Below are 24411 nucleotides of genomic sequence, written 5' to 3'. Positions count from 1 at the left end.
CGTACGGTCTTTGTTAATTTGTCCTCCGTGTCCACCATCTGCTAATTCTTTGTCCTTTTCCTGTCTTACACGTGTCTCTCTTTTCCATAGTATCTGCTCTCCTTCTTGCTGTTGCCAAAGTGGTTTTAAATTGTGTGAGATTATTACTTGTCCCTCTTTTTTAGTTTCACCAGCTTCTTTTTTATTTTGTTCTGTTGTTTTATCAATTCATCTTCGATGCCTCATCTCACAGTCTACATTTATTTTAATTTCCTTAAGAGAACAAAGAAGTTTTTTCTTTCTAATTATGATAATTTTATTAAGGACTACTATGCTCAAGAATATGTGTGGATTCTTAACTTCCATACTTTACCTGCTCACTCATCCTCCCTCATGTGAAACAGGCCAAAATGAAGAGACTAATTCAGTGTGAAGCACTGCTGTTCAGGTATCTAGTTTAACCAGTTAAGACCTATTTCTCTCTGCTTCAGAAACTTAACCAAACAGCTGCAAAGCTTATCCTATGACATTGCTTCCCTCCTTTCTTGCAACTCTTGCCACCTACTCTTTTGAGAAAACCATTCCTTTGATGAAAATGAAAATGAAGTGAAAAGAAAAATAAGAAGAGCAGTGTGGGTTTTCCTTCAGTGCAGTCTTTCCTCAGTCAGGAAAGGGTAGAATTAAAGTAACTCCACCTCATCTATCACATGGACTAGACTTCTCTAGATCACGACTGTTAGAAGGGCAACTGGAGAGGTTTCTAAGTAGAGATTTTAAAATCCTCCTCTCTCTAGGGTTTTCTGTTCATTCAACATGTTTGCCAAAACATAGTTAAACAAGTTGGCACTTAATTAGCCAACTTTCCAGAAGATCGAGATCTTAATTTTTCATTTTACTTGACTTCTAGACAGAAATATACCAAACAATTTTAATGAAATTTTAAAGCACTAACGGTTATTGCCTAAGAACGGCGTGTGATTGTGGGGAAAGGAGACATGGCCAGTAAGGTACATACACGGCTACTGTTCCTTTTTGAATTCTGAATGACAGCGGCATCACTGTTTGCCACTTCAATACTTAATTTTGTCATTTGGAGTTTATCTTAAAAGCCTCTATGTCTTCACACTTCATAAAAACACCACTGCTAAATAAGTGCTTATTTTCACAACAGAATCAGAAAAGCAAAAAGATTAGGCTAACTTAAAGTTATATAGTGTGCTCTTCTACTGTATATTCTGAGGCTGTTCAGAGTTCAAGCCTCCTTACAGATTTCTAATTTTTAAAAAAGATTTTATTTGACAGACAGAAATCACAAGTAGGCAAAGAGGCAGGCAGAGAGAGGAGAAAGCAGGCTCCCCGCTGAGCAGAGAGCCCGATGTGGGGCTTGATCTGAGGACCCTGGGATCACAACCTGAGCCAATGGCAGAGGCTTTAACCCACTGAGCCACCCAGGCGCCCCTCCTTACAGATTTTTAATGTTCCCATTACATATTTATAACTAAAGTCAATTATCTAATGCTATATAGTATGAGAGGGAACAAAAACACAAATATATGAAAATGTATACAAATATATTATGTCTGTCCATGTATAATACGCATGTACACACATTTCTATTTCTAAATAGCCAAATCACTTTTGTTTCAATATTCTTGCGTGGCATTTTATGGATACCAGACTTCAATTTCAAAAGGCAACAGAACAGAAAGGCAATTTCACAATTGTCCTTAACTGTGTATACCTTAACTATAGTTCTGATAAAGCACTAAAAAAAAGGTCTGTGACACCAACATCTCTACCAGGAATTGTGATTTCAACTATTCTTTGGGTCCTATTAACCTGCTTCTAATGGTGTAATTTTTCTACTTTTAGAAAAGGTATACTTGGGCAAAAATGTCAAGGAGCAAAGGAACAGTTTAAGTTTGTTTAAATCATATGGATGAATAAAAACTGCAATTATATTTATGAAAAACAAAAATAATAGGGTATGAAAAGGAGTCTTACTGAAAAGGTTCAGTACAACTGAACCACAGAGTAAACAATACACTATGAGAGAAGCCTTTCCCACATATAAGTATTAGTTTCAAAGCTAAATCCTCATATTTCATAGAAAGAAGCCACCAGATGCAGTATAGTATAGCAGTATAAGCATGCTATTAAATAGTAAAGCCAACAGTTCTTTCTCTTCCAGGGAATGCGACTGAAACTCTGGAGCAACAGTTTTCATTTAAAACCCTTAAAACTACTAGACTTTTAAAAAACTGTTACTTTGGTAAAAATTTAAATCTAAAAAGGGCTCTTCAAGTAGAATGTGGTTTTTAATCATATTCTTTCAAAAGAAGGACTAAAGTTAGAATGTAAAATTGTGCAATGGTGCACATATGAACCTCTACTAGGTAAAGTTCAGAATTCCAGAGAACTAAAACTTATGGATAGAAAAGTAAGGACTTAGGGTTAGAAAATCTTTTTTCTAAGAAGACTTTGACCCTCATAAGAAAAAAGATCGAATGAGGACTTACACATGTCTATAAGAACTTGTTTTAACACAGACCTGTACCCCTGGGGCTAATACATTATATGTTAAAAAAAAAAAAAAAAGAAAAAAAGAAAAGAAAAAGAACTTGTTTTAAAAGTTTTGTTGTTTTTCTGTGCTAATCTAAAAAAATAAGTTTAGTTCTCATTTTATTTATTTTTTTAAAATATTTTATTTATTTATTTGACAGACAGAGATCACAAGTAGGCAGAGAAGCAGGTAGAGAGAGAGGAAGAAGCAGGCTCCCCACTGAGCAGAGAGCCCGATGCGGGGCTTGATCCCAGGCCCCTGGGATCATGACCTGAGCCAAAGGCAGAGGCTTTAACCCACTGAGCCACCCAGGTGCCCCTAGTTCTCATTTTAATATTAATATATTATATGTGGTTTATAGCTAAATAAATATTATTGGTCATATATTTTTTAAAAATGCTTTTTGAGATTTTAAGACTTTTCTCCTATGAGAAAATCAACCAATTTAATTAAAACAAACAAACAAAACAAAACAAAAAACCCCCACACAATCCTGAGCTTGTTTACTGCTGAGCAAAGACCACCTGATAAAGAAGCTACTAAACAAGTTGCAGTACAAAATTTTATTGTATTTTTAAAATTTTTTTATTTTTATTTTTTAAAGATTTTATTTATTTATTTGACAGAGACAGAGAGAGACAGTGAGAGAGGGAACACAAGCAGGGGGATTGGGAGAGGGAGAAGCAGGGCTCCCACTGAGCAGGGAGCCTGATGTGGGGCTCGATCCCTGGACCCAGGACCCCAGGATCATGACCTGAGCCGAAGGCAGACGCCCAACGACTGAGCCACCCAGGTGCCCTGCATATTTAAAAAAAAAAAAGAAAGAAAAAAAGATTCCATTTTTACATAGTCTCTACACCCAACATGGAGCTTGAACTCACAACCCCAAGATCCAAAGTCACATGTTCTACTGACTGAGCCTGCCAGCCTCCCCATTATTATGTAATTTTTTAAAAAAAATTTCAGTTCCAGTTAACATACAGTGTAATGTAGTTTAAGGTGTACAATATAGTGATTTAACACTTCCATACAAACCAGGTGCTCATCATAACAGACACTCCTTAATCCCCATTGCCTGTGTCACCCATCCCCACACCTCCCCTCTGGTAACCACCAGTTCGTTTTCTCTAGTTAAAAGTCTGTTTCTTGATTTGCTTCTCTTTTTTCCTTTGCTCCTTTTGTTTCTTAAGTTACACACGAGTGAAATCCTATGTAGTTATCTTTCTGTGACTGACTTATCCTCTCTAGCTCTAACCATGCTGTTGCAAATGGCAAGGTTTCATTCTTTTTTATCATATTGTATTATTTTTGAGAAACTTTCTGCCATTTGTTCCTTCATACTTTATCCTTTTTGGAGCCATGATGAAAGCAAGTATATTAAGAAAAGAATCTCAGCAATACAGATGGAAGATAGCTCCTTCTAGGCCTGAATTAGCACAATTTTAACAGAAACACAATAATCTATGTCATCTTCCCAAAACGTTCCCACCCATTATAAAAAATTTCAATATACTAAAGTCAAAAGAACAGTAAATTGAACTCCCACATACCCTTCATCCAGCTTTAACCATTACCAACATTTTGCTAATCAAAAGGCTTTTCTGAAAAATACAGTTTTATTTCCATATGAACTTTTAAGGTAGATCTGAAACTATGCGAGACATTTTAAGAAGAAACTAATGACTATTCCCCTCACAGGCAGTTATCCACGTTCGCTGGCTTGATCAGGATTATTTCAATTTACCAAATTCTTCTAACCTAAAGCCTCTGAATATTCAAGAACATTACAGTATCCAGAACTTCGGAACTTACGTACACATGTGCGTTCTTCGCACACACTTCCCCACACCTGAGGAAAAGCTTCAAAGCTTTTATTATTCTCTCAAAAGAGACTATGGCCCCCAAAATGACAAGGACCAGTATTATTTTCTAAAACGATTTTTTTACTTCAAAGAAAACAAAAACAGTGGCTTCTGTGCCCTCTGTCCAAATATGTGCATGCAAGGGAAATGTCTACACCCTCTGTTCTGCTCAGTGGTCTTTTCCACTTGCTACACAGGAGCAGCACAACTTAGTAAATAAAAGGAAACAAACTGGGCGCCTGGGTGGCTCAGTGGGTTAAACCGCTGCCTTCGGCTCAGGTCATGATCTCAGGGTCCTGGGATCGAGTCCCGCATGGGGCTCTCTGCTCAGCGGGGAGCCTGCTTCCTCCTCTCTCTCTCTCTGCCTGCCTCTCTGCCTACTTGTGATCTCTCTGTCAAATAAATAAATAAAATCTTTAAAAAAAAAAAAAGGAAACAAACTACTTGCTTCATGCAATAGTGGATCTGATTCCAAAGGGAGAGAAATATGAAAAATGCATACAAAATATTTTAAAATGATATCATTTTATTATTTTGATAATGATGTCTCAATATATTTAATGGAAGTCCTCAGGTAAAATCTAGCTATGCTAAAACTAAGAATAAGGAATCAAAATACAAAATACTATATATTTAATATCCATTTTTACATAGTTCCCTCACATATTAAGTAACTATATGTAGGAACTGTGTTGGTCAGTCACTGTGTTAATAATGGCCATGAAGGAAAGAGATGGACAGCTACTTCAATATGACATGCTAAGGGTACAAGAGATGGGAGAAGAATGCTAGCTAGTTAAGTATAGAAAATAGCAAGTAACATCAAGATGTAAAAATGACTTAACAGTAAATGTGTTAAGAATTTGGAGATTTAAAAAAAAATTGGAGATTAAGGAGACCCTAGGGGCACCAGGTGAGTTGCATAAGATATGGAACTGTACATGATGTTTACATCTGTGAGTATAACCCCAGAATGAAATATGTGCTCTGAATTTGTATAAAATATAGCTCCTGAGAAGACTGGGACCTGAATAGTCAAGGGCATCCTGACAGAGTATAGAGGAGTAAGTACAGACATACAGAATAGAGTGAAACTATGGAAGGTTTTCAAAAGCCAGACGGTATAGCTTTAACATGGTAGGAATCAGAAATATTTGACATGGTAGGAATCAAAATATTGCAGACTGATAAAATGAGCTGACATGGTCAAAATTTACGACGGATAGGATATGATACCCAGGAAGGTAGTGAGGAAACTGTCTTGGCAAAATGTTGCTTTACTTGTAGGTAACCAAAGGTACTATGAATCCTAAAACAATCCAGAAAACAAACCGGCCCTTCCCTTTTAAGGTCATTCCTTTTCTTATGTGTACACGTGTGTTATTGTTTAAAGTTATTTTTGTTGTGATATAATGGCAATTCTACAAAAGTGCATAAATATCAATGGGCACCTTACAAATTGTTATAAAGCAAACACCTTTGTATAACCAACCCAGAACAAGTAGAATACAGCTAGTGCTTCAGAAACACTCCAAACATCCCTTCTCAGTAACAAACTCCTCTTCCCCAGAGACATAATCACTATCCTATTTCTTTATAGTTTTACCACCTAAATATGCATGCTAAACAATATGGCTTAGTTCTGCCTGTTCTTGAATTGAATACAAACAAAATCATACAGGACATACGTACCTAGAGGTCTTCCTTTCAGTCAATATGATGCTTTTTAAGATTCATCTATGTAGTCAATTGCAGCTCTAAGTTATTTTTTTTGCTGAAGTTATTACAGAAATACACCATAATTATCTACCTGTTAATAGACCTTTGGGTTGTTTGTAGGTTGGAGCTATTACGAATAATGCTGCTATGAGCACACTTAGGACTTTCAATTTAGATGTGCATACTTCTTTCTACTAGGTATATACCTGGGAGTGGAATTACTGGGTCAAAGATATGTGTCTAAATACTGGCAGGAAAAAAAAAAAAACAAAAACATTTTTACAGGTCTTCCTAAATTAACTAAATCTGTAGACTCCTTTGGATTTCCTATGTACACAATACACATCATCAGTGAATACTATTTATCATCTGCTTTACAACTATGATACTTTTTACTACTGGCTAGGATCATCCTCAGCATTATGTTGAACAGAAGTAAAAACAGATATCCATGTTTTGAACTCTATCTAACAGGGAAATTTTTCTAACATTTCAGCATGAACTATAGTATCTCCCAAAGGTATTTTTATATATTTTCTAGATTAATAAACTTCCCTTTCATGCCTATTTTCCTAATGGCTCCTTTTTAAAATCATGAATAATGACTGATTTTTAGGAACTACTCCCTTAAATCTACTGAAATGTTTTTCTCAATAAAATCTGTTCAAGTGGGGCACCTGGGTGGCTCAGTGGGTTAAAGCCTCTGCCTTCGGCTCATGGTCCCAGGGTCCTGGGTTCGAGCCCCTCGTCAGGCTCTCTGCTTGGCGGGGGGGGGGGGCCTGCTTCCTCCTCTCTCTGCCTGCCTCTCTGCCTACTTGCGATCTCTGTCTGTCAAATAAATAAGTAATAAATTTTAAAAATCTTAAAAAAAAAAAAAACTGTTCAAGAGACCATAGTGAATTGTTTCATGTTAAACCAACCTAGGATTCCTTGGATAAATCAGAGCTGTCCGGGTTATTTTCCTTTTTATGTATTGTTGAACTCATTTGCAAGTATTGTGGGTTTTATTTTTTGCACCTGTGTAAATGAGAGAAATTGACAAGTAATGTTTCAGTTGGGTTTTGGAATCAAAGTTGTGACAGCCTTATAAAGATGGGGGTCCTCGTTTTGTTTTCTAAAAGAATCCAAGGTTAGAGAACATAAGGTTGGAGTTAGTATCTCATTAAGTGTTGGTAGAACTCTCCAGTATATCCATCCGGACTTAGACTTTTCTTTACAGAAAATTTCACTTTACAGTGATAGCTCATATAGGTTTTTCTATTTATTTCTCAAGTCAATTTTGGTAAATCACAAATTTCTAAGAATTTATCCATTTCCTGTAAAATTTCAAATTTTGACACCATTATCCACAATAACTTAAAATTTTTTTTAAAGTATGGGCAGGATTCAAAGTGACATTCTTTTTTGTTCCTGATATTAGTTATTTGTGCCCTTTTTCTTGATTAATCTCACCTGGGTATCAATGTTAATCAGTCTTAAAAAAAAAAATCTTCTGGCTCTTTGGGCCACTTCAGTATACATTTCTTTGCTGTTTTATTAAATTCTGCTGTTATTTCCTCTTGTAATTTCTCTAAATTTATTCTGTTGCTCATTTCCTATTGTGACCCGTCTAGCTCATTATTTGAGACTTAAGATGAAATCTTAGCTCATTACTTTCCTTAAATATCCTGGAGTTCCGAATCGAGTCTCGGTGCTGGGCTCCCTGCTCAGCAGGGGCTCTGCTTCTGCCTCTCATGTTCACTCTCTCTCATTCTCTCTCTCTCTCAAATAAATAAATAAAATCCTTAAAAAAAAATACGCATTTAAGGTTATAAACTCTACTTCCTAAGCACAATTTATATTACATTCCACAATTTCTCCCTTATTATTCAAATCGCTGCTTAAATAACATTATGAATATTTGAAACATTGATATAACTTAAAATATTGACTTAAAAGAATACAAACGTTAGTTACAACATAAAGGCATTTATGGTAATTAAGAGATGGTACTGTTTATGAAAACATTTTCCATGAACACAGTATTTTTTTTTTTTTTACTTATTTATTGGGACAGAGAGAGCACAAGCAGGCAGAGAGAGAGGGGAAAGCAGGGTCCCTGCTGAGAAGAGAGCTCAATGCGGGGCTTGATCCCAGGATCCCGAGACCATGACATGAGCTGAAGGCAGAGGTTTAACCCACTGAGGCACCCAGGCATCCCTGAACACCGTATTCTAAATTGGCATCTGTTTTTCAACCTACTGAGGTATCATCTTACTATTATTTCCACTACTGCTGTTAAGTCAGCTGTTCTCTAAAAAGAATATATATACTTTCTATATATTTTTTGTCTATTTACATAAAATATATACACAAATTTTTACTCTTTGAAAGTAATCTTCGGGCGCCTGGGTGGCTCAGTGGGTTAAGCCGCTGCCTTCGGCTCAGGTCATGATCTCAGGGTCCTGGGATCGAGTCCCGCATCGGGCTCTCTGCTCAGCAGGGAGCCTGCTTCCCTCTCTCTCTCTGCCTGCCTCTCTGACTACTTGTGATTTCTCTCTGTCAAATAAATAAATAAAATCTTTAAAAAAAAAAAAAAGAAAGAAAGAAAGTAATCTTCCTTGCATCTTGCTTTTTTGACTATTTTCCCTGTTGTTTTTGTAGTTTTACTATGTTTTGAAATGTGGATTTCAAAAAAAAAAAGTGGATTTCTTTTTACCATATATTTCATGAAATCTAAAATGCTTTGGTACTGAAATTTCATGATCTTACTAGAAAGAGAAATGGGAAAATTTTCACTTAAGTCAGTATTTCGATCTTGTTGGACTGCAAGATGCCATCAATTGAAAGATGCATTCAACTTTTAACCAAAATAAAATATCTTAGAATCAGTGAAATAGTATTTATTATGCATGGGAACTGTTAGGCTTCTTAAATTCTGGGCATTTTTTTTTCCCACCAATCTGGAAAATTATCAGCCATTATATCTTCAAATACTACCTTTAGCTCATTCTCTCCTAAAACTCAGTAAGATCTTCTCACTATATCCTCTACATTTCTTAACTTCTCTTCTACACTTTCCATCTTTTAGTGTATGCGTAATTTAGATAGTGGTTTAGTTTGATCTTTTAGTACCTTAAGCCTCTTCTTAGCTTTGTCCAATCTGCTGTTAAATTAAGTCACTGAGTTAATTTTGCTTACTTTCTTTAGTTACAGAAATTCTTTTTCGAGTCATTTTCCTAACTTTGCTGGAACCAGATCATGCCTAACAGTCTCACACTTACACTTGACTTATTTCAACAGGTGCTTTTAATGTTTACTTTAACACTGGTACCATAATTATATGAGCTGCACATAAAGAAATGTAACTATAAATTGAGTACATAAAATACAATAAAGTAAAAATAAATTAACAATAATAAAAGAAAAATAAGAAAACCTTTTTCATATGGTTAAGATAGCTCATACTGGGGCACCTGGGTGGCTCAGTGGGTTGGGCCTTCGCCTTCAGTTCAGGATCAAGCCCCGCACTGGGCTCTCTGCTCAGTGAGGAGCCTACTTCCCCCCACTCTCTGCCTACTTGCTATCGCTCTTTCTCTGTCAAATAAATAAATAAAATCTTAAAAAAAAAAAAAAAAGAAGACAGTTCAGGCTTTCTAATTTCTTGCTGATGGTATACCCTACTGATCAATAGTTCTGACAATTCTAATATCTGGAGTCTCAAATTGTTGTTTTAATTTAAAAAAATAATTTGGGGAAGTAGTTTGAGGTCTTAATGTTCTTTCCCTGTAAGACATTGTTATTTGTTTGTGTCAAGTGCCTGAGTACATTAACAGTCTGGGACCATCTTAATCCACATTCAAGGCTTAAGATTTTCTGGGGCATACATGACATGAATACTATCTTTAATCTTTAGAAGAGCTGGTTTACCTGACCCTCATTTTTGGTGGGTCTAAGACTCCAAACCACCCCCCACACACACACAAACCAAACGGCCAATAAAAATCATAGCCACCTGTATGTAAACCTGGTAATTCACAGACCTGTACCCCTGGGACTAATAATCCATTATATGTTAATAAAAAATTAAAACCAAAAAAATCACAGCCACCTTAGCTACTCTTAGCTACCTCTCCTAGATCAGAATATACTTCCAGTGCAAAGCAGACTGAACGCTTGGCTCATCTGCCTAGGTTTCCATATTCTCTTGGGCCTTAACCTTCTAATTCCTATTTTACTAATACTTTGATATTCTTGACTTTTTAAAAAAGATTTTATTTATTTGAGATAGAGTGAGAAAGAAAGAGCAGAGTGGGGGGAGGGGCAGAGGAAGAAGAGAAGGAGGCTCCCCAATGAGCAGGGAGCCAGGAGCAAGGTTTAATCCCAGGATCCCGAAATCATGACCTGAGCCAAAAGCAGACTCTCCACCCACTGAGCCACCCAGACACCCCAGATATTCTTTATTTTTAAAGGATTTTTCAATATTGGAGCACGTGGGTGGCTCAGTGGGTGAAGCATCTGCCTTCAGCTCAGGTCATGATCCCAGGGTCCTGGGATTGAGCACCACATCAGGCTCTCTGTGGGGAGAGCCTGCTTTTCCCTCTTCCTCTTCTGCTCCCCCACCTGTGCTCTCCCCATCCCCCTGTCAAGTAAATAAATAAAATCGTCAGGAAAAAAATAAAAAAGGTGTTCCAATATCAAAAAGATTTCTCTACTATATTTAGTGGATAGAATGGCCCAAATTACCAGAAATTTCCAAGAGTCTCATATTTTCTGTCAGAGTTCAAACTCCAGCTTAACATCTCTTCCACCCACACTCTGCTTTTAATCAGCCATCACTATCCTAAGTCAAACCAACATTTTTCTTTTACCAGGGTTATTAAAATAGTCTTCCAATGGGTCATCCTGCCGATGGACAATCAGCTCAAATTGTAATTAAATTTTTTTCCTGCAATAATGCCCTTATATCACATTTCTCCACAAAACAACCTTAAAATCTTCCCACTTAATAGGAAAAAAAGCCAAATTCAGTTGCTTAGAATTCAAGGTCCTCCACAGTGTGCTTCCTATTAAACATGCCCCATCATTTTTCTTCTATCTTTCATGTACTCCAGTTGCTCTAAATCTCATTACCATTCAACATATGTTCCTTAAGCTTCCCCCTTTCCCCAACTTCTTTCCTGAAGTGCCCAGGTTCCCACTCTGCCTGCTCTCCCAAGCCCAATCAAATGCCATCTCATTAACAAATCCTTTCCCACCTGAGCCAGAAATAACCATTTATGTATTCCCTTAAAGCTTTATCTATAAGTACCTTAAGGGTAAAATGGTGTATGATACATGGTTTTGTGTATCTCTTCATTATCAAACTTCTGGTCAATGTCTTTTACACAGCTGATATTAAAAAACATTCTTGGAATTTATGAAGTAGCAAGATAGCAGGGAGACTAGGGACAAGAGAATAACTTCAGGTGAAGAAACTAAAGGAGAAAATTACTCCGAGTTCACACACTAGGAGGTGGTGGAGCAGAGATCCTATGTTCTTAACCACTACAGTGTAAGATGGTACATTTGCCGCTTTCTATACATGCTCCCTGATAACACCTCAACTGTTTAAACAGTAAAAACCAACTACACTATAGAACAGTGATGAATGCCATCATAAAAGCCTGGTTTGTGACAAACCAAATTTACACTCACATCCTAGAAGTTAACTGTGAAACAATGTATTATTAGTGGTGTGGCTAAGAAAATTTCCATACCATCATAATAACATACAAGTACTGGTTCTAGTAACTATTCACTAAATGGTGTTATAGCTTCAGAATTGGAAAGTGGAAAGCTATTTGCAACACAGTCTGCACTGAAATCAATCTTTAATCAATCAAGATTCTTTGATTATACCTATCCATGAAAAGCAATAAGTCATCAACCACCTATATATCTCCCCGGGGGGGGTGGGTGGGGGGTGTGTGTGTGTGTGTGTATACCAGTTAACTCAATAACGCCCACCTTACAGAGAACATACAGGTTTGTTTTTTGTTGTTGTTGGTTTTTTTTTACTTGTTATCAATTCTAAAGAAGCTTGATTTGGGGGGCTTTGTCTCTAGTTCCTGACATATTGAAATCTGATTTACATGCTTGTCATAATTTACAGAAATTACATGTATATTACAAAAAAAAAAAAAACCTAGAAATGGTTGAACTAAAATATTTACTAAACACTATATATTAGGAATTGTGTTATGTACTAGCAATGAAAGATAAGATAGTTCTTACGCACAAACAACTCTAACAGAAGTTCTGACATATTAAACACATATAAAAGAACCAATGAAGAAGTGATTAGCTGTCCTGAGAAATAGGCATAGCCATCTTAGAATTAAAGCTTAAGCTGGGTTTTATTTTCTTTTATCCTACAATTTTTTTAAAAAATTTTATTTATTTAACAGAGAGAGATATAGCGAGAGCGGAAACACAAGCAGGGGGAGTGGGAGAGGGAGAAGCAGGCTCCCCACCAAGCAGGGAACCCGATGTGGGGCTAGATCCCAGGACACAGGCATCAGGACCTGAGCTAAAGGCAGACACTTAATGACTGAGCTACCTGGGCACCCCTTAAGTTGGATTTTAAAGAACAATTAGGAGGGGTGCCTGGGTGGCTCAGTGGGTTAAAGCCTCTACCTTTGGCTCAGGTCATGATCCTGGGGTCCTGGAATTGAGCCCCACATTGGGCTCTCTGCTCAGCAGGGAGCCTGCTTCCCCACCCCACCCCCACGTACTTGTGATCTCTTTCAAATAAATAAATAAAATCTTAAAAAAAAAAAAGAAATTAGGAAAAAGTACAATATGGAAGGTATGCCAGGCATGGGCCAATGACAGCACCAGTCCAAAAGTGCTCCCTTGGGCATTGTAGCTAACAGCCTACACAGATATCCACAGAAGCCCCATGTCAGACAAAGGAAAGAGTTGCAAAGTTGAGTCAACACAAAAATGAATTTGGTGACATTTTAAAAGTTGTGTACTACTAAAGTGTAATATAAGAACAGAAATAAAGATAATAGAATGACAGACAGAAGCTTAATTTTTAGAGATTCATTTATTTTAGAGACCGAGAGAAAGACAGTATGCACGAGCAGGGGAAGGGCAGAGGGAAAGGGACAAAGAGAGAAGCAGATTCCCCACTGATCGAGGAGCCCAAAGTGGGGCTCAATCACATGACCCTGAGATCATGACCTGAGCTGAAATTAAGAGTCAGAAGCTTAACCGATTGAGCCACCCAGGCGCCCCAGAAGCTGGATTTGTAAATGTCTTGTCAAGGGAGGTCGGTGGAAAGAACAGGCAAAACAGGTACAAACTTCCAGTTATAAAACTAGTTAAAGCACAGAAATAAAGTACAGCACCGAGAATATAGACAGTAATATTTTAATAACATTATATGGTGACAGAGGATAACCACATTTATCATTAACCACTGAGTAATGCAAACAACTGCTGATCATTATGTTGTACACCTGACATTATATGTCAACTATAACAGTAATAATAAAAAAATCTAAAATAAAAAAGTTTTGTCATAAAAAGAAAGGGAAAAAAAGATCAACTCACTTTCCCAATCTCTTCTGTTGAAAGGATTCAGGCCTAGCAGGAGTAAGTGTGACCTATAGTTTGTGAAAAACATGGTACTTGAAGATTTGTGAGGAATTCATTCTGCCAATAGGGGTAGGATACAACCAGCTTTCAGAGGCCAGTTGTGATGACACATGCCCAATACTGATGATGAGCTGTGATGCCTGTGCCCAACAGCATTTACTGAAACAGTTTGACACTATGATTTGGGCACTTTTGCTGGATGCACAGCCTTTATTTAGTCACTGAATCTCCATCTTTTTTTTTTTTTTTGGACAGAGAGAGAGAGATCACAAGTAGTCAGAGAGGCATGCAGAGAGAGAGGGGGAAGCAGGCTCCCCACTGAGCAGAGAGCCCAATGTGGGGTTCGATCCCAGGACCCTGAGATCATGACCAGAGGCTTAATCCATTGTGCCTCCCAGGCACCCGATTCTCCATCTTTAATGTCGTTTCTCACCTGTTCTCTTCAAGTATACTTACAACTAAAAACCCTGACTGATGTATCAGGAAAGGGAGAGGGCTCAAGATAAGATAGATGAAATAATGGAAGCAATGCCCCACAAAAAAATTATAAGATCAAAGCCCAGATGGAAAGGTTAGTCTTTAAAGTTTAGAAGTAGAAGGGCAGATAAAGTTGCTGGCACACTTCTAATTCCCTGATTTGTTCTGTTTTGCTTCATGTGGAGGAGCATGGGAAGAAATCCAGTGAAGAGAGAAAATTCTACTTAATTTATGCAACAGAAAAAAAGTTAATCTACAGAGTAAAAATGCAAAAGGCTGGGTAAGAAAGAAAATGGCAAAGGTTTGGAAAGTTGCTATCAGAAAGAAAAGATGACACCAAAAAATTTAAATGGTCCCTTCTCCATGAGCCCCTCACCACCTTCACCAAAATATATCTTTAAAAGAATAAATTACTTGTTTTAGGGGTCAGGATAAATTTGTTTAAACTATGGACTAGAAGTCTGGGGACAAATAAGAACTGTTAGCAAGAAATCTACTTAAACCTCGATGGCTCTCATTAGACACTAAGATCCTCCTCCATGGCAGGGAGGCTCCCTAATGAATAAATAAATAAGAAACTAATATGCCTGGTATATGGAAATGAGAAAAGACAGTAGAAAGAAAGGACAGAATGTGAAGTACTCCACAATTTTTCCTAGAGTAAGATTTCTCTTTAATTATGTCAAAATGAATAGAAATCATACTTGAATATATTGTGTTACCAACTGGAAAGTACAATTTCTTTGAAAAATGCTATGTAGGGGCACCTGGGTGGCTCGGTGGATTAAATGTCTGCCCTTCAGCTCGGGTCGTGGTCCACGGATCTTGGGAATGAGTCCCTCAACTGGCTCTTTGCTCAGTGGTAAACCTGTTTCTCCCTCTGCCTCCACCCCCAGCTTGTGCTCTCTCTCTCTCAATCTATAAATAAGTAAATAAATAAGTACATAAAGCTATGTAGCGAAATTATTGGCCATGCTAACCTTTCTTACAATTCCTGGGATTCTAAATTGTTACAAGATTGTCATACAAGTCACCTTCGCTTTTATACTCAAGGACAGGAAGATGCACAGTGTCAATGAGCAAAGCCTCCTTAACATTCTTTTTTCCAAGGGTATTAAGGGAGGTGGAAGGAGAATGAATGGAAAGGGGCCTAAGCATTGCTGTTTTTTAAAGTTCTTAATAGTTTATCAATTGATTCTTTGAAGTTTCCTAGGTAGAGGATTATATGGTCTACAAAAATTTCTCTTCCTTTTTTAAATAAAAGATTTCATTACAAGTGAGTGCTTGTTTTCTGAATTACATAGTTAATGTATTACTGTTAACACTTTTCTAGGATTACTGAAGAAAGTCCACAGAACACATAAAAGTATGAAGAAAAATCTAAATATAATACCTAACCTCCCATTGCCAAACAATTTATTACCACTTATTTAATTTTCCATGTATTATTTTACTTATCAGAACTTCTAGTAACATTTAAATGCTGGTGACAGCCAGTACCCTGTTTGATTTTATTGGACATCCTTCCAATGTTTCAAAATTAAGGGTAATTCTGCTGTACATTATTAGTTAATACCCTTTATGAAACTGAGAAATTACCTTCTTAGTTTGCTAAAAATTGTGTTTTTTTCCTAAATCATGGGTAACACTAACCTGTTAAATAGTAAAATACTATAGATAAATTATTTTTTTCTTAATCATGACCTATTCTTACATTCCTAGGAGAAATGCTAGACCATTAATTCTTCCAATTTAATTAAAGATTACTTATTAATTCAACAGCTATGTTCATAATAAAGGTGGTTTTTATCTTATGCAGCCGTTCTCCAATTTTGTAACGAGAACAACAAGGGTTATTCTGATCTGGCTAACAGAAATTAATGATGTCTTTTCTTTTTCCATGTTCTGAAATAATTTTCAATAGAAACTTGCAGCTCCTTGATGGTTTATATTAGATAGAACTTGACCATAAAATCATCTAGTTAAGGGGCACCTGGGTGGCTCAGTGGGTTAATGCCTCTGCCTTAGGCTCAGGTCGTGATCCTAGGGTTCTGGGATCGAGCCCCGCGTCGGGCTCTCTGCTCTGCAGGGAACCTGCTTTCTCCCCCCTCTCTCTCTGCCTGCCTCTCTGCCTACTTGTGATTTCTCTCTGTCAAATAAATAAAATCTTAAAAAAAAAAAATCATCTAGTTAAGCGGTTTTTGGAGGAGAGGAAATCTTTTAGTATATTACATTTTTCCATGGTTATTTTTCTACTTAGAATTTCCAATTCTAAGCTTTCAAATATACTGGTAAAAGTAGTACTCAGTATTCATTTATAATTCTGAAATATTTTTCCTATCTATAATTATGCATTATGCCCAATGTTGTTTATTTGTGCCTTTCTCCCCTACACCCGTATCTGCCAATGGTTTATTTCCTCACCCATTTTGACAAGATTTTACAGCAAAACTGAGCAGAAAGTAGAGAGCACTCCTATTTATCCCTTGCCCCCACCCCCAATCTGAGCCACTATCAACAACTCATACCAGAGCGGCACACCTGACAGAATCATCAACACACCATTATCATCCAAAGTACACAGATTACATTAAGGTTCACTTTTGTGTTATACATTTTATAGGTTTGGACAAATGTACTGTGATACATATGCAACATAACAGTTTCATACGGAACAGTTTCATGGCCCTAAAAATCCTTTTTGCTCCACGTATTCATCCTTCCCTCCACCTAATCACTGGCAACCACTGATCTTACTATCCCTGTAGTTTTTTCTTTTCCAAAATGTCATATCATTGGAATCATACAGTATATAGCTTTTGCAGATTGCTTCTTTCACTCAGTAACGTGCATTTAAAGCTTCTCCATGTCTTTTCATGACTTCATACCTCATTTCTTTTTAGCACTAAATAATATTCAAGCGTCTGGACATACCACAGTTTATTCATCCACCCACCAACTGGAGGACATCTTGATTGCTTCTAAATTTTAGAATTATGAATAAAAATGCTATGAATATTCATGTGCAGGTTTTTGTGTGGACACAAGCTTTCAACTCATTTGGGTAAATACCAAAAAGTATGAGTGCTAGATCCTATGGTAAGAGTATGTTTAGTTTTGTAAGAAACTGCCAAACTGGAAGCAAATCAGCTACGCCATTTTGCATCCCCACCAGCAAGGAGAGTTCTTGTTGCTCTGCATCCTCATCAGTATTTGGTAGTGTCAGTGTTTTGGATTTTAGCCAATTCTAATAAGTAGGCAGTGATATCTTGTTTTAATTAGCAATGCCTTGATAATATATGCTGTTGAGTATCTCTTCATACACTTATTTAACATCTGCGTATCTTCTTTAATGCAGTGTCTATTCAGATCTTTGCCCACTGGGTTTTTTTTATTAGTGAGTTTTAGGAGTTCTTTATCTATTTTGGATAGTCTTTATCAGATACCTTTTGCAAATATTTTCTCCAAGTGCGCGGCTTGTTTCTCATTCTTTTGATATTTCCCTTTTAAAAAAATCCTTTTCGAAGAAGTTTTAGTTTTATGTATTTTTGTTCTCTATTTCATTTACATTGCTTTTATCTTAAATACCTATCCTACTGTCTTTGGGTTTATTTTGTGTTTTTCTAAGTTCCTGTTTCAAAGGCTTTGTTTTCTATCTCTTTTTCTTTTTCTTATGAAGATACTAAGCCTGCAAATTCCTAGTTCTCATCAGCCATATCCTACATTTGTATTGTCCCTGTTTAGTTATAATCATTTTGGGATAATAAGTTACTTGAAAGTGTGAAAATAGAATGCATATTGATTTTTACTGGAATTCATTATAGTGTAAATTTGACCAATTTGAAAATAACACACTCTGAAAGGTACCAAATACCAATACGTATTTTAAATCCTGTTTACTGAAAAACAGTCCAGAAGAAAACACATTAGTATAAGAAGAATTATGTGTCAAGGGAGATAAGGGAAAGAGAGCATCCATAAAACAAGAACTAAGATATTAAAATAAATAAAATGGATACTGTTGAACTAAACAATTCAAGATGGCTAAATAGCAGAATGGGTGCAAAAAGAAACACAAGTTAGTGAATTAAAGATAAACTTGAGAACTTCACAGACCAGAGTAGAAAGACAAAGATGAAAAGTACAGAAAAAAACACTTTTAGAAAGTTAAAATTAACTTCCAAAAGAGGTCCAGAAATTTCAACATGTGACTAACATGGATTACAGAAAGCATTAAGAGAATCAAGAAAAGGAGAAGAAATAATAGCTAAGAATTTCCCATCCAAGTACTAACCAGGCCTGACCCTGCTTAGCTTCCGAGATCAGACGAGACCGGGCGCGTTCAGGGTAGTATGGCCAAAAATATTAGTTCTCAGACTTAAAGGGCCCAACTAGATGTGCTTTCAAAACTACCCCAAATTTTAGAATATTAAGGACTTCCCTTAGAGCCCTTAAAAATCTTAATACATATGAAATGACTTAAATGACTAAAGATATATTCTGGAGGGAAAAAGGTAAATTTGGAGAAAACAGTGGGATGCCAAGAGACTAGCCAAAAGAAAAAAAAAAAGAAGTTAAATATAAGCTAGTAAAAATGCTTATAAAGGTGACCACTAGAAAAACTGAAATAAAACAGGTAACTCTGAAATTGGGGGGGGAAGGGAAGAAAAATTGATACCAAGCCAACAACAACAACAAAAATATAAAGAACAACTTAAAATGGCAATAATTTAATCTAACATATTAGTAATCACTGAGTGTGGCAGTGTTAATATTAAACATGGAGCACAATGTGAAACTCATTAAATGAGACAAAAAGATATTGCATATTGGTTTTAAACACATTAAAGATTAAAAGGTACCCAATAACATACCCTCAGAATATATAAAAAACTGAAATTACAAAAAGAAACTGAAAAGTTCACACACACATAGTAGTTTCCAAGGAGCTGCCTACTTTTTAATTCATACTTACCACTAAGTAAAGTATTTAACTGAAAAATGCTTTCAGCAGTGTCAACAGTGTTATAGGAGAAATTTTCTTTGGAGAAATACATTAATAAGAAACAAACTGTTAAGTCAAGTTCACTAGAAAAAAAAAAATCAGATATAAATAATGAAAACTCCTTTTCCTAACCTAAGTGTCATAAAATAAGCCACAAAATAAATGTTACCAAAAATAAGAAATACTACTGACTTCAAAGAAGGTGGTCAGATCCACAAGGGCAGCAGGGGCAATCACACTCAGGAATATTTTATTCTCCATGAACCCTGGGAAAACTATGTATGTTTAAGAACATAAGCTTTGGGGTCCAACAGACCTGAGTTTGAATGCTAACTCCTTGTGTTACAAAACTGTGATAAATATATTAAGCCCTAAGAGCTTTACTTTCCATATCAATTAAGTGGACATAATAGTTTCTAACTCCATAAAGCTATAAAGCTATAATAGTTTCTAACTCCATAATGCCTGGAACAAAAGGCTCCATAACTGATAACTACTATTTGTTACTATTAAATTGTAGGTGGGGTGCAATGTGTGAGAAACTGAGCAATGGGGACACATGGGTGGCTCAGCTGGTTAACTGTCTGCCTTCGGCTCAGGTTATGATCCCATAGCCCTGGGAGCCTGCTTCTCCCTCTGCCTGCTGCTCCCCTTGCTTGTGATCTCTCTCTCTCTCTGACGAATACATAAAATCTTTAAAAAATAAATTGAGCAATGTGCTTGGTATTATTTAATATGTTTTCCAAACTTCTTTCAACTTTAAAATCAAATGGGAAGTATTTTCCATCTACTTCTCATAATATTTCGGTTCTCAATTCCCAACAACTAGTGTTAATTCTTTATTAAAATTAGGATTGCTAATTTTAGACTGAAGAATATGGCTGGTAGAATAAATATAGGCTGTCACCCTACCACAATCTAAGGAAGAAAAAAGTTAAGAAATGCATTAATATTGTCCTTCACCACTCCTGTAATTTCTTCCCTTTTAGGACTAGAAACATTTTCAGAGAGAAAATACCCAATGGAATATATAATAGAAAATACTCATAGAATATTTAAAAATACTCAACGGAATATAATCTTGCTTGAAATCAGAGAACAAGTCCAAACAGCTATTTTGATGGTCAGGATACCCTGAGTAACTTATTTTTACTGAATAAATGTCTTTAATATGCTTAAAATAAAGTTTTATGGGCAAGAAAATTTTAAGTAATTAATGGAAGATATTATTCATATGTTTGAAGACTGTATCAATTGCTTTTTAAAATGTATTTTATCTTCTTCTTTGAAGTAGGCTCGACACCCAACGTGGGGCTTGAATTCAGGACCCTGAGATTAAGAGCTACATTTTCCATCAACTGAGCCAGCCAGGTGCCCCTCGACCAGTTTTTCAAGACACATTTTTAGTTCTCGGTACTCAAGATGATGTAATTTTGAAGATACTGAAGAAGAGCCCCCACCTTAGCTCCAAAATAAAAGGAACACTAAGCCTGAGTTCCCGTAACATTAAGTTTATTGCAAAATTTACAGATGAGGAATACAAGAAATTAAAGCACATACTTGCACACTGGTTTTTTTCACATACCGGTCTATAAATCAATTCCTTATTTGCTTCTTATAAATTCAATTCAACAGGCTTTCTGTGTTACTTGTAAGTACAAAGCTGACAATATAGTTCCTTACCTTTCCATTAGCTTCTCTTTATCCCAATTGAAGTGGCTAAGGAGTATTCTTGTGATAGTTGCTGGATTCTAAAGAAGGGGGGAAAAAAAGTTATTTTAAGGTAACAGTACTTCATTAACATTTAGTGAATTTTAGGCTGAATTTAATTTCATCCCACCCAAATTTCCTTTCCTAAGATATTTCTTTATTCCACAAAGAAAAACACAAAGTTTAGTTGTAAGATCAAGACTATTTAAAATTAGTTTGCCATACTAATTTGTCAGATTTCTACAGGATTATAAAGCAGAATTCAAAATAAGCCAAAAAGAATGGATAAGGAAGATGTGGTTCATATATACAATGAAATATTACTCAGCCATTAGAAAGGATAATGCCCACCATCTGCATCGACATGGATGGAACTGGAGGGGATTATGCTAAGTAAATAAGTCAAGCAGAGAAAGACAATTATCATATAGTTTCATTCATATGTGGAACATAAGGAATAGCGCAGAGGACCACAAGGGAAGGGAGGGAAAACTGAATGGGAAAAAAATCAGAGAGGGAGACAAACCATGAGAGACTCTGGAATCCAGGAACTGAACTGAGGGTTACAGAAGGAAGGGGGGTGGGAGGATGGGGTAACTGGGTGGGCACGTGCGGTGATGAGCACTGGGTGTTATACACAACTAATGAATCACTGAACACTACATCAAAACTAATGATGTAATACCATATGCCAGCCAACTGAATATAATTAAAAATTTTTTTTAAATAAGCCAAAAAGAAATCTAATGAAAACCTGCTATATTAAATCAAGCACTAATTTAAATGAACTTTTTTACAATTAAGATTTAGCATACTGTCACTCCATTAACAAAATTTCTAATGAATAAAATTTCCAATACTTTATTGTATTCAACAGTTCAAATGAATCTAAACCATTTATAAGTCATAAGGTCCTTCAGAGATATTTAATGAAAAAGACAAAATATTTGTATTGGGTAATAATTTAGAGAGTATAATCAGAGGCTACTGTTTCAGTTCTAGAAGGAAAGGCTAACAGCATGAAATAAACCCAAAACTGACTGTCCTATTGTCATTTATTTAATATTTATTTCCATTTCCCATCAAACTAGTCAGGTTACTATCTGGGTACAGAATTTTGACCTAAAATGCTAGTTACAATGTCAGAGCTGGAACTTAAACCTGAATCTGCTTATTTGTAGGTCACGTATAATTTTATTACATCAAATAACATTTCAAAAAGATCTCTGCATAAAACTACTTCTGTATCACCATAGTGAGAACACAGTAGTTAACAACTGATTTAATTAAAAAGTTATCTTGCATAAAAATATCATGAAACAATACAATTTGTCATAGAAAAATTCACCTACATTCAATACCCCTCCCCCAAATCCAAAGCTGTAGATAACGTTAACTTTCATTCTCCCACTCTAGACACACTTTGCTAATCCATTTAGCCATCCTTGCTTCTTGGGCCCAGACCACCTTAGGAATTCTCCTTTAACAGAGCATTCGACAGACATCATCACTTTACAAGAGTTAATATGTAAAACAAAACAAAACAAACAAAAAAACCCCTATTAACTGATCCTATTTTATGTTTATTTGGGCAGAATATACACAGGGTGTTTTGCCTAGCTCTTTCTCAGAAATATGATTCAACAATGTTATTAACACCCCAACCACCCCAACCCAACTCTGTTTGGAAACAGGTTTTCGCAACAGGGTCTGCTGCAATTGAAGTAATTATTCATTTAGGTTTAGTCACATGTAAAACAAAGGCAATAATCTTATCAATTAGTAGTGCCCATGAGGATTGTGTGACCTGTAACTCTGTGGCACCCAAATACACTGTGTTCTCTACCACTAGACAGAGTAGAGTGCTTGGGGAAAAAGTTTCACGAGTTGCTGAAGTCTCAGCTTGCACACAGAAAAAAGGAAGAAGAGGACAAATGCTCTCCGATGCCCTCTGATGTTGCTGTAGTGTCTTTTCTGTGCTTGAGTTCCAGTATCAAAAATTATTATAGAAAGTTCAGTTAAAACACAGATTACTAGGGTCCATATGGTTCTACTTAATAGGTTTAGGGTAGGGCATCCCCAAATGTGATCGTGATCCAAGGGATCAGAAAATTAGACCAGCAGTCTCCCAGATGAAGAAACAGGATAATTTTTCTAATTTTTTAGCTCATCCTTCAAAAATTGCTGTGTAGGTGTATGTGCCTGAGGTACATATTACATCAAAGGTAGATGCTCCAAAGTTTTTCCTAATACGATAGACTGAAAAAAAAATCATCTCAACCACAGTGGCATGATAATGCCAAAATACTTATATTCTGCCTGGGTCTATGCTATGGGGCAGGAGATATTTCACAATACAAACTAAATAATTATATTGGGGGCACTATTTCAATGTAGCTGCCTTAATATGCACTGCATATAAGGAAATGTAATGGGAGAATAACAATGGCTTTATGTGCACTGCATATAAGGAAAGGTAATGGGAGAATAACACATACTGTGAATCTACCACATGCCAATCCCTATATAAGGTACTTTATATACCCCCACTTAATTCTCAAAGCTCTCTGTAAGAGAGCACTTTTCTGCCATTTTTAATATGAGAAAACCATGATGAGACTCTTTGGAGGTTATAAAAATTACCCAATGTTATCCAGTTAATTAAGTGAAAAAGATGTGAATTTTAGCCTATGACAATATGAATCTAGTATTCTTTCATTTATTCCATGTAGTAGAACCTAAAGTAATATTAAAGATTTTACTACTAGTCATATGTTTAATGACTAGTAGTAAAGGGTGAATCAAGACAGGATGAAGGGATGGCAGAAAGCTAAGAAACACAAGGGAGCTTTCTGGGAATGTTCTATTTCTTGAATGTGACGGTTGGTTAGATGAGGGAAAACACTTCTCAAAACAAACTATACTCTTAAAAATGGGTATAATCAGGGGCGCCTGGGTGGCTCAGTGGGTTAAGCCGCTGCCTTCGGCTCAGGTCATGATCTCAGGGGCCTGGGATCGAGTCCCACATCGGGCTCTCTGCTCCGCGGGGAGCCTGCTTCCTCCTCTCTCTCTCTGCCTGCCTCTCTGCCTACTTGTGATCTCTCTCTGTCAAATAAATAAATAAAATCTTTTAAAAAAATGGGTATAATCAGTCATATAGTTATACACCAATAATCTTAATTTATCTAAAAACAAAATAAACTGACTTCTGGTCCTGGCCAACACAGAGTAATAAGCTCATGGCAGTGGCTCGCTTTCTCACTGATTACAACTAAAAACTGGACAAAATACTCTTCAACAGCAGGCAGACTGGGGAGAGAAGTGAAGAACAACAAATAAGGTGATGGTGGGTATCCTGTTTTTTATCTTTTATTTCCTGGCTTTGGAGTGGGCCATATAGGGAAACTGCTGCAGCAGGCAAGAGCAGCTAACACTGAAAGAAGAGAGTCTTTTCTGCTAGAGGATTATGG

At 36.4% G+C, this 24411-nt stretch overlaps 1 protein-coding gene across 1 annotated transcript in view; it reads right to left on the bottom strand.

Annotated features, from left to right (window-relative positions):
* Positions 1 to 24411, bottom strand: part of ARIH1 (ariadne RBR E3 ubiquitin protein ligase 1) — a 122169-nt gene that overhangs the window by 52631 nt on the left and 45127 nt on the right. The window contains exon 2 of the mRNA XM_044230994.1: positions 20915 to 20982. Coding sequence (XP_044086929.1) covers positions 20915 to 20982 — 68 coding nt within the window. The remainder of the gene's footprint in view (positions 1 to 20914; positions 20983 to 24411) is intronic.

The sequence above is a fragment of the Neovison vison genome, chromosome 13 (assembly GCF_020171115.1).
Source record: "Neovison vison isolate M4711 chromosome 13, ASM_NN_V1, whole genome shotgun sequence".
Classification (NCBI taxonomy): Eukaryota; Metazoa; Chordata; class Mammalia; order Carnivora; family Mustelidae; genus Neogale; species Neogale vison.
This window is presented reverse-complemented; position numbering and strand designations above follow the sequence as displayed.